The 12,342-nt window shown below is 36.2% G+C and overlaps 1 protein-coding gene across 1 annotated transcript in view; it reads right to left on the bottom strand.

Annotated features, from left to right (window-relative positions):
- Nucleotides 1-12,342, bottom strand: part of LOC137659075 (zwei Ig domain protein zig-8-like) — a 60,417-nt gene that overhangs the window by 30,697 nt on the left and 17,378 nt on the right. Inside the window, exon 5 of the mRNA XM_068394162.1 lies at nucleotides 2,651-2,828. Coding sequence (XP_068250263.1) covers nucleotides 2,651-2,828 — 178 coding nt within the window. The remainder of the gene's footprint in view (nucleotides 1-2,650; nucleotides 2,829-12,342) is intronic.

A 12,342-nucleotide genomic window follows, 5' to 3' on the forward strand; every position in this document is an offset into this window, starting at 1 on the left:
ACCAATTCTTCAACAAGTGCTAAAAGCTCCTCCTCTTGCCATCTTTTGTAAGAAAATGGGTAATTTTGCAGCTAAGAAATCTGCAGTCTCAAAAAAAGAGGAAAAATATCATTTGGGTCTCCACCCCCCATAAGCATCAAGGTCCATCAAGAGCTTCAATTTCATGAGATCGAAAATCTGAACTAGTTAGTTTAACCTTAGGAAAACAGGAATGAGGAAGATCAATTTTCTCATTACACTGCTTACTGTCAAGCACATCAGCTAAAAGGGTTGCCTTTTCTTTTGGACAGTGAGTGACAGAATCATCTGATTCAAGTTAAGGAGGAACTGTTGCATTTATACCAAAAAGTGCAGAATTAAGGGTAGTCCACCACGTATGTTCCTGGGTTATACCAGAATGGGTTTCTTTTATTGCTAAATTGTATTCCTTTTCAGTTGAAGCTGAGTATAGTTATTCCAAATCAAATCTGATCTGTTACCCTTCCAAAGATGATAGGCCTCCTGCTTCTCCAAATAAGTACGTCTACAATTATCATTAAACCAGTTTGTCTTTCACTCGGTACCTTAGCACATGAGAAGGGTTACACCTATCAATTATGTTGACTAGATTCTCATTCAAAGGGACAACAGGATCAGCACAACTATACAATTTTTACCAGTTAAAGCCCAAAAGATCATGCAAAATCCCATTCCTGTCTGCTTGAGATTTCATATAAATCTTGCATGAGTATGATACATCAGGGACAGGCTGCTCAGTCTTCACAACCAATAAAATTAAGGCGTGATCAGATGTCCTAACTGGAGAACCAACCTTGCTTGTAATAATGCCAGGGAAGTCGGTGTATATGAGGTCCAATCATTTATCAGACCAGAGTAGCTTCATATATAATTTACTCACTGCCAGATTCAGAGGCAAAGTCTAAAGCTTTTAAGCCATGGCGATTGGTAGGAGAAACAGAATTTAACCGCTCCCTATGGTGAGCATTGAAATCACAAACAAAGACAGAAGAGGCCTTTTTATCGTCTTCTTGTATCTTGGTCATAATGGTAAGAAGACAATCGAAGATAGAAACATCCATATCTGGATTCAGGTAAATAGAACATAAATAGAAGTTGTTATGCCTGCCGTCATAATAATAATTATAACAATAATAATAATAATTATAATGATAATGATAATAATAATAATAATAATAATAATGATAATGATAATAATGATACAATTCATATTATGCCTAGGCACTGAAAAATATACAGCAGAAGAAGAACACCTACCCTCTGTAACAGCTAAAACGCTGTTGCCACCCAGGAAAAATTCTCTCGTCTGATGGGGACCATAAACTTCTTAAGTATTACTATAATTAAGGAAATCACTACTGTCCGGATATTCTTCCGCAAGGATATTTTCTGCAGCCTGTGAAGGGCCTCATTGATTTCTAAACCGCACGGTTTCAATCTACTCGTGTAAAGCGGGCCTTTTACTTCATATTGTTAGGCCTGCTTCACACAAGCGTATTGAAACTGTGCGGTTTCGCCCGTGCGATTTAGAAATCAATAGAGATCAATGAGGCCCTTCACACAATGTCCGTGCAACAGAATATCCGGATGGTAGTGATTTGCTAACCTCATGCACTGCTAATCCGTGCGGTGTCACATGGGATAGAATACTTAAGAAGTTTATGGCACCCTTCAGACTAGAGGTTTTCTCCCTCCCTTAGTAATGGTTTAGCTATTGCAGAAGGTAGGCGTTCATCTTCTGCTCCAATTTTTAGTGATTAATATCAATTGTTTTATTATTATTATTATTATTATTATTATTATTATTATTATTATTATAGTAGAGTTACACTATATGACAGTATTTTACAGAACATGAGGACACATTTAGCACCCTATTTATTATATGCACAAAGACTAGTAACTTCTTTGCGTCCTCAATCTCGAGCAAACACCGACTGACTGTGTATTCTGTCCTGATGTAGACAGACAAACCGCACGGAAAACAACCGCTCATATGAAGACATGCTTTTTGACATGCGGAAATATTCCGCACTGTTTCATCCCACTCGTGTGAAGCATGCCTAACTGTGAGGTTTTCGCTACTTTTATTTGGTCACTGAATGTCCTCAGAGTCCCAGCGACAATCTATATAGCCCAAAATCCTAAATATAACACGAAACAACATTAAGCTAGTTTTTGGACCTATTGTACAGTTGGAAACAGGAATTCTTGGCACAACTCACTTTGAGGAAGTGCACCCTGTCACACCCTTACTGCTCAGCGAGTTGCTGTGTGTAGGCCTACCCACCACATCTTCCATCTCTTCCTACTCTATCTGTTTGGTTACTCACTGCAAAGTAGGGTGTGATAGGGGTCACTACTTTGGAACTAGGTGTCCCAGGGACTCATGTGTCCAACTGTACATACATAAATGTTAATTTGATGAAACAGCAATATTTCTTCAAAATAACAATAGGCAACATTAAGCTTCAGCAGAAAGCATTTACCGATAGCTTTTGCAGCCACTCTACGTATGTAAATGTTTATCTGACTCAAAAGTAATGTTTTATACAGTGAATCTCATCATAAAAAGATTTAAAACATCCCTAAAATAATATAATTTCAAACTGCATCATTAATTACTACATACCTGATTCCTCCTACTGACGAATTGAAACGGAGTGTCTCCTGACCTCGCTTCCAGGTGACCTGACCGTAGGGAAAAGGGGCCGACTCAATCACGCATTTCAGTTCGATCATGCTGCCGCTGTTGTAGTGCTTCTCGGCCACCTTAGTACCCCGGTCGTCGACCACTTGCACTTGTGGCTCTGCATGACAAGTTTGATTGAGAGAATTGGAATTTCAGTATGTGTATATATATATATATATATATATATATATATATATATATATATATATATATATATATATATATATATATATAGATAGATAGATAGATAGATAGATAGATAGATATTTATTCATTCATTTATTTATCTATTTATTTATTTGTTTATTTATCTATTTATCCCTAAGCTGGAAGAAGGATCAGAAGAACGAAATTTTGACCTAGCACTTCATATTTTCATAAATCTTCAGGCCCAATTGGCTGGCCCTGAAGAGGTATGAGTATAAAAAGCGCTAAGGCAAAATTTTCTTTCTTCTGATCCTTCCTCCGGTGTAGTTACAATACATACATTGCATGCTTCAGTGATAGATCGTCAAAATATATATATATATATATATATATATATATATATATATATATATATATATATATGTATGTATATAGAAAGATAGATAGATATACATATACCCTGTACATATATATATATATATATATATATATATATATATATATATATATATATATATATATACAGTACATATACATATACATATATATCTGTGTGTGTGATAATGATGATAATAATAATTTTTTTTTTAAATGACACGAATTGTCGGAATAATGATAATTTTAATAATTTTGATAATAGTAATAAATCTAATATATATATATACACACTATAGATAGATAGGTAGATATATATATATATATATATATATATATATATATAGATATATATATATATATATATATATATATATATATATATATATATATATATATATATATATATATATATATATATATATATAGATAGATAGATATAATATATATATATATAGATAGATATACATATATATATATATATATATATATATATATATATGTGTGTGTGTGTGTGTGTGTGTAATAATAATAATAATAATAATAATAATAATAATAATAATAATAATAATAATAATAAATAACAACAACAATAATAAAAAAATATAAAAAAAATGACACGAATTGTCGGAATAATAATAATTTTAATTTTGATGACAGTAATAAATCTAATAATTTTGATAATAATTTGAAGCCGGGATTCCGTTATGAAGTCAGGGAACAGAAAAAAAATTAGCACAAATATTTTGGGATTTTTTCACTCATAAGGCAGCTCTGCAGAACTTTTCATTGAAAATATGGAGTAACTCCAATTCCTCATAGCCTTTATGATAATAATGGATGGAAGTAAATGTGCACAGTGGAAATAAATACCACTAGAATGACTCCCTGATACATTCTAGTGCCAAAATGGTGTCATTAGAATTATTGAAAATTTTTGCTGACAGGACATACGTAACCATACGGGAGGTGCTGTAAGACCTGATATTGTGATCTGGAATAAAGAAGAAAAAAGCAGCAAAGATTATAGATGTGACAGTACCCAGAAATTTTGGCCTCAATAGAGCCGAGAGGCAGAAAATAACAAAATATCAAGAACTAAAAAATGATCTGAAAGAAATAGGAATAATACCTGTGGTGGTGGGGGCAACAGGACTTATGAAGAAAAACCAGAGACAATACCTTTAGGCGGTACCAAGTTGCCCAAGCATAAATGAGGTGCAGATTGCTGCCATCAAGGGAACGGTGACCATCCTAAAAAGAGCCCTCGGATACAAGGCTAGTGGAGTAAAGAGGTGCAGATTGCTGCCATCAAAGGAACGGTGACCATCTTGAAAAAAGCCTTAGGATACAAGGCTAGTGGAGTATAGAGGTGCAGATTGCTGCCATCAAGGGAACGGTGACCATCCTAAAAAGAGCCCTCGGATACAAGGCTAGTGGAGTATAGAGGTGCAGATTGCTGCCATCAAGGGAACGGTGACCATCCTAAAAAGAGCCCTCGGATACAAGGCTAGTGGAGTAAAGAGGTGCAGATTGCTGCCATCAAAGGAACGGTGACCATCTTGAAAAAAAGCCTTAGGATACAAGGCTAGTAGAGTATAGAGGTGCAGATTACTGCCATCAAAGGAACAGTGACCATCTCGAATAGAGCCCTTGGATACAAGACTAGTGGCGTATAGAGGTGTAGATTGCTTCCATCAAGGGAACAGTGACCATCTTGGAAAGAGCCTTAGGATACAAGGCTAGTGGAGTATAGAGGTGCAGATTGCTGCCATCAAGGGAACGGTGACCATCTCGAATAGAGCCCTTGGATACAAGACTAGTGGCGTATAGAGGTGTAGATTGCTTCCATCAAGGGAACAGTGACCATCTTGAAAAGAGCCTTAGGATACAAGGCTAGTGGAGTATAGAGGTGCAGATTGCTGCCATCAAGGTAACAGTGACCATCTTGAAAAGATCCCTCGGATACAAGGCTAGTGGAGTATAGAGGTGCAGATTGCTGCCATCAAGGTAACGGTGACCATCTTGAAAAGAGCCCTCGGATACAAGGCTAGTGGAGTAAAGAGGTGCAGATTGCTGCCGTCAAGGGAATGGTGACCATCTTGGAAAGAGCACTCACGTACAAGGCTTATGGAGTATAGAAGTGCAGATTACTGTCATCAAAGGAACGGTGACCATCTTGAAAAGAGCCTTTGGATACAAGGCTAGTGGAGTATAGAGGTGTAGATTGCTGCCATCAAGGGAACGGTGACCATCTTGAAAAGAGCCCTCAGATACAAGGCTAGTGGAGTATAGAAGTGCAGATTACTGCCATCAAGGGAATGGTGACCATCTTGAAAAGAGCCCTTGGATACAAGGCTAGTGGAGTACTGAGGAGCAGATTGCAGCCATCAAGGGAACGGTGACCATCCTAAAAAGAGCCCTCGAATACAATGCTTGTGGATCATAGAGGTGCAGATTTCTGCCATCAAGGGAACAGTGACCATCTTGAAAAGAGCCCTCGGATACAAGACTAGTGGAGTATAGAGGTGCAGATTGCTGCCATCAAGCGAACGGTGACCATCCTAAAAAGAGCCCTCGGATACAAAGCTAGTGGAGTATAGAGGTGCAGATTGCTGCCATCAAGGGAACGGTGACCATCATAAAAAGAGCCCTCATATACAAGGCTAGTGGAGTAAAGAGGTGCAGATTATTGCCAGCAAGGGAACGGTGATCATCTTGAAAAGCCCCCTCTTATAGAAGGCTAGTGGAGTATAGAGGTGCAGATTGCTGCCATCAAGGGAACGATGACCATTTTAAAAAGAGCCCTCGGATACCAGGCTAATGGAGCATCGAGGTGCAGATTGCTAACATCAAGGGAATGGTGACCATATTGAAAAGAGCCCTCGGATACAAGGCTAGTGGAGTAAAGAGGTGCAGATTGCTACCATCAAGGAAATGGTGACCATCATAAAAAGAACCCTCAGATACAAGGTTAGTTGGGTATAGAGGTGCAGATTGCTGCCATTATGAAATGGTGACCATCTTAAAAAGAGCCCTTTTATACAAAGCTAGTAGAGCATAGAGGTGCAGATTGCTGCCATCAAGTGAACGGTGACCATCTTGAAAAGAGCCCTCAGATACAAGGCTAGTGGAGTAAAGAGGTGCAGATTGTTGCCATCAAGGGAACAATGACCATCTTGGAAAGAGCCCACGGATACAAGGCTAGCGGTGTATAGAGGGGCAGATTGCTGCCATCAAAGGAACGGTGACCATCTTCAAAAGAGCCCTTGCATACAAGGCTAGTGGAGTATAGAGGTGCAGATTGTTGCCATCAAGGGATGGGTGACCATCTTGAAAAGGTCCCTCGGATACAAGGCTAGTGGAGTGAAGAGGGCAGATTGCTACCATCAATTGAACGGTGATCATCTTGAAAAGAGCCTTAGGATACAAGGCTAGTGGAGTATAGAGGTGCAGATTGCTGCCATCAAGGGAACAGTGACCATCTTGGAAAGAGCTCTTGGATACAAGGCTAGTGGAGTATAGAGGTGCAGATTGCTGACATCAAGGGAACGGTGACCATCTTGAAAAGAGCCCTCGGTTACAAGGCTAGTGGAGTATAGAGGTGCAGATTGCTGCCATCAAGGGAACGGTGACCATCTTAAAAAGAGCCCTCGATTACAAGGCTTGTGGAGCATAGAGGTGCAACCATAGACCCCAGGTTGGGGTCCATTGCATCTATAATATAAAGTGAAACCAATTAAGCTATTAACACAAAGAGAGAAGCTGTACCAGTGCGACGATGATGACTCCATTTTGGATTCTGTTTCGAAAATATTAATTTTTGATGTTACAGGTTTTTTATAATAATAATAATAATAATAATAATAATAATAATAATAATAATAATAATAATAATGATAATAATAATAATAATAATAATAATAATCTGTCGTCATTAATACCAGAATGGAAAAAATTTACATCTCTGAAGGAAAAATTGATATACGAAATGAATCCCATTTATTGTATAATTTCTCAAGCTCTCATAATTCTTTTCTTATCCTTCATTTTTTAGAATTTCTTCCTTATTCTGTGATTTATTTGTCAGCATAATTATCTTTTGAAAATTACTCATCTTGACCTCTCACTCACAGGCTCCTCTGTGCAGCTCATATTGAACTACCAGTAAGAAACAGGCTGACCTACTTACTCAGGAGCTGGTGAGTGTTAAGAATGTCAATTGTTTCATATATATATCATGTTTATATTAGTTGAAAATTACTCGTAGATTGTATTATTTTATTTTTTTATTGTTGAATCAAAATCACAATTCTATAATGAACATGGAAAAAAAATCAGATCAGTATGTTAAGTAAGTCATTCCACACCACTCATTACTCATCATCATTGATCTTTACTCATAACTATTTCATATTAAGATGAATCTTTTCCTAAGATTTGTGATAAAAAGAAAAAAAAAACTTGATAGGAATTTGTTCACGTTCTACTTATATTTTCTAACCCATTGCTCGTTCAGGATTCCGATATCACAGTATATAATTTTGCAATTGTCAAATTATAGTAATTATAAAGATTGTCCTCTCATAATCCTTCAAGTACCCAGTCCGATATTACTTTTTTCACGAAGGCCAATTACTTTAGTCAACTTTTTTTTTTCTTTTTTTTTTTTTTTACCTGAATGAAGCAGATAACTTTAGGATCACAAATAGTCTGATGCGCTAGGCTTGACATATATGAAATAATTATAATTAATATGACGGCCATATTATTATTATTATTATTATTATTATTATTATTATTAGCCAAGCTACAACCCTTGTTGGAAAAGCAAGATGCTATAAGCCTAAGGGCTCCAACAGGGAAAAATAGCCCTGTGTGGAAATGAAACAAGGAAGTAAATAAACATTGATAAAAAATGAGCGATACATTATTCTAAAGACAGTAACAAAATCAAAAAAGATATGTCTCTATAAACTGTAAAAAGACTTATGTCAGCCTGTTCAACACAAAAACATTTGCAAGTTTGAACTTTTGAAGTTCTGATTCAACTACCTGATTAGGAAGATCAATCCTGAACTGGAATAAAACTTCTAGAATACTGTGTAGTATTGAACCTCGTGATGGAGAAGGCCTGACTATTAGAATTAATTGCATGCCTAGTATTACGCACAGGATGAAACTGTCCAGGAAGATTTGAATGTAAAGGATGGTCAGAATTATGAAAAATCTTATACAACATGCATAATGATATAATTGAATGACTGTGCCAAAGATAAATATCCAGATCAGGAATAAGAAATTCAATAGACCGTAAGTTCCTGTCCAATAAATTAAGATGAGAATCAGCATTATTATTATTATTATTATTATTATTATTATTATTATTATTATTATTATTATTATTATTACTAGCAAAGCTACAATCCTAGTTGGAAGAACAAGATGCTATAAGCCCTAAGGCTCCTACAGTTTAAAATAGCCCAATGAGGAAAGGGAATAAGGAAATAAACGATTTAAGAAGTAATGGAAAATTAGTATAAAATATCTTAAAAACATTAACAACATTAAAACAGATATTTGATATATAAACTATAAAAGGACTTGTGCAAGTCTATTCAGCATAAAAACTTTTGCTGCGAGGTTGAACTTTTGAAGTTCTACTGATTCAACTACCCGATTAGGAAGATCCTTCCACAACTTGGTCACAGCTGGAATAAAACTTCTAGAGTACTGTGTAATATTGAGCCTCATGATGGAGAAGGCCTTACTATTAGAATTAACTGCATACCTAGTATTACGAACAGGATGGAATTAACTGCATACCTAGTATTACGAACAGGATGGAACTGTCCGGGAAGGTCTGAATGTAAAGGATGGTCAGAGTTATAAAAAATCTTATGCAACATGCATAATGAACTAATTGAGCTGAAGACCAGACAGGAGAACAATACTCGTAACAACATAGAATTAAAACGCTAATTCAAAATAGATTGATCACCGAAAATCTAAAAAGACTTTCTCAATAAGCTAATTTTTTTGTGCAATTGAAGAAGACACAGACCTAATGTGTTTCTTAAAAGTAAATTTGCCTTCGAGAACCACACCAGAGTCATACAAAGTTAAAGAAACAGTATCAACACTGAGATCCGGATGTTGAGGAGGAGCCACTGTCCTTGACCTACTTACAATCATACTTTGAGTTTTATTAGGATTCAACTTCATATTCTATAATTTGCACCATGCACTAATTTTAGCTAGATCTCTTTTAAGGGATTCAGCAACCCCAGATCTACATTCAGGAGATAAATTTATGCAAAGAGAGTAGCATATGCAGCAAGCTTGTTTTCTTGATCAAACCACCTGACATGTGTATATCGTATGATAAGTAATGGGTGAAAAACACTACTCCGTAGAACACCAGATATCACATTCCTATATTCACTCCTTGAGATCTAGTACTTAAAAGGTCAATAATAATGCTAAAAAACGACCCACCCATTCCCAACTATTTGAGTTTGGAAACAAGGGCCTCATGATTAACATGGTCAAAGGCAGCTCTAAAATCAAGGCCAATCATACGAACTTCCTGACCCCAATCAAGGGATTTCTGTACAGCACTGGAGATTGTAAGAAGGGCATCACATGCTCCAAGGCTTTTACGAAAACCAAATTGCACATGATTACCTTCAGCAACCTATTAAGACATTTTGCCAGAAGACGTTAAAAAACCTTAGATAATATGGGAGTTATTGAAATTGGGTTGTAATCAGTTGGACTTAAGCTACCACAAACACATTTACATGGTGGAGTAACATTACCAATTCTCTCATGTGCTAAAAGCTCCACGTCTTGCTAACTTGTGCAAAATAACAGATAACTTTGAAGCTAAGTAATCTGCTGTCTTTATAAAAAACGAAGGAAAAATAACATTTGGTCTACACCTCCATAAGTAGTAAGGTGCATCAAGAGACCTTTAATTTCACGAGATAGACAAGCTAAACTAGTTAGTTTAGCCTCAGGAAAACATGAGTGAGGAAGTTCGAGTTTCTCATTACTCTGTTTACTGTCAAATACATCAGTCAAAAGGGTTGCCTTTTCCCTTGGACAGTGAGGGACTGAGCCATATGGTTTAAGTAAAGGATGAACTGTTGCATCTACACCAAAGAGTGAAGATTTAAGGATAGTCAACCACTTATGTTCCTGGGTTGTACCAGAAAGGGTTTCTTTTATGGTTAAATTGTATTCCTTTACAGTAAAAGCATAAACTCTCTGAGAAAAAGCTCCATGCTGAGTATAGTTATTCCAGGTATAATCTGATCTGTTACCCTTCTAAAGATGATAGGCCTCCTGCTTCTCCAAATAACCGTGTCTACAATCATCAATGAACCACGGTTTGTCCTTCACTCGGTACCTTAGCACACGAGAAGGGATACACCTAACAATTATGCTGACTAGATTCTCATTCAAATGGACAACAGGATCAACACTACTATACAATTGTGATCAATTCAAGCCCAAAAGATCATGCAAAATCCCACTCCAGTCTGCTAGAGATTTCATATAAATCTTACGGGAGTATGATACATCATGGACAAGCTGCTCAGTCTTCACTACTAATGAAATCAAGGCATGAGCAGGTGTCCCAACTGGAGAACTAGCCTTACTTGTTATAACGCCAGGGGAGTCAGTATATGCGAGGTGCAAGCAGTTACTGGACCTCTGAGTAGCTTCACTTATGATTTGCTCACAGTCTGATTCAGAAGCAAAGTCTAAAGCTCTTAAGCCATGGCGATCGGTTGGAGAAAATTAACTTAACCCCTCCCTATGGTGAGCATTGAAACCATATAGAAAGATTCATCTTCTTGAATCAGAGAGCTCATTACCAAATGTGCCTTTTCTGAGTCTATCCAGATGATATTGTAATAGTATGAGACCAAGAAATTCAGCTTCCAATGGCCTAATGACAGATTCATGTCGACGGTTTGATAACAAGGGCAGATTCCCATATCATTTTGTAAGTGATGTATTTTATGTCTATATGCACTCAGTGAAATATTTAGATATAGATCAATCCTTGACCATAGCATATATACTACTGTAATATTTGCAGGCTATTTGTAAACGCGTGATGTATTCAATTTCTGTTCCAATTCACAAACTTGCTTGATGGAAAATAATAAGTGATATGATCTTTTTAATATTTTCTTCTTAAAACCTCTTGAGAAATTTTTGTCTCGCCTTCTTTTTTGAGATACCCACATTGATATACCTTAAAAATTTATTACGACCCACTATCATCTAAATATTATTATAACTGATCCAATAGATACATGAAATTACAAATGCTGGATTTATATGTACTGGGTCTGAGGTAGCCCTATTGGAGACGACCCTCTCTGACAATCGGCGTCAATGAACTTGGATGGCAGGATGCCTGAAAATTCCAAATCAATTAATCAATCAATGTCAATAGTTTCTAGTAGTTCCTACAACCTCACCATCCTTGTGAACTAGGGGGTCGTCTGAGGGGAGCCTGTAGGTCTACCAACTGAGTTATCAGCAGCTATTGCCTGGCCCTCCTAAGTCCTAGCTTGGTGGAGAGGGATGTTGGGCAGTCTCTAGGTCATTGTCCTGCCCCTTACCTCTGCCATTCATGTTTTAGAAATATTTTTGCTCTTTTCTCCAACAAATCAAAATTCGTTGGTTTTATGCAAGATACTTTGTTGTTAAAAGTGTTTTCAAATGTTCTCATCTGTTATCGAAAACATAAAGTTTTCATCAACTTATCTAATTCAAATGATATTTTAAGGGTTAATGTACACCAGCGTTTCTTTTTACAAATATTCATTTAGATTAGAGGATGATATGAAATTTTTCATTAAATAGGAAAATGTTATTTGAGTAAAAGACATTCTTTTGATGGTTTTTGAAGTGCGATAAAAATATTAATTGCTTTTCTAAGTAAGGGGAAGATTCTTAGGAAAGACAAACAAACGAATATTTATACATGAAAGAATCTTTCATTTTTTGATATTTCATTTCGTATTTTATTATTATTATTATTATTATTATTATTATTATTATTATTATTATTATTAAGTCCTAGG

This window comes from Palaemon carinicauda, chromosome 19 (assembly GCF_036898095.1).
Source record: "Palaemon carinicauda isolate YSFRI2023 chromosome 19, ASM3689809v2, whole genome shotgun sequence".
NCBI lineage: Eukaryota > Metazoa > Arthropoda > Malacostraca > Decapoda > Palaemonidae > Palaemon > Palaemon carinicauda.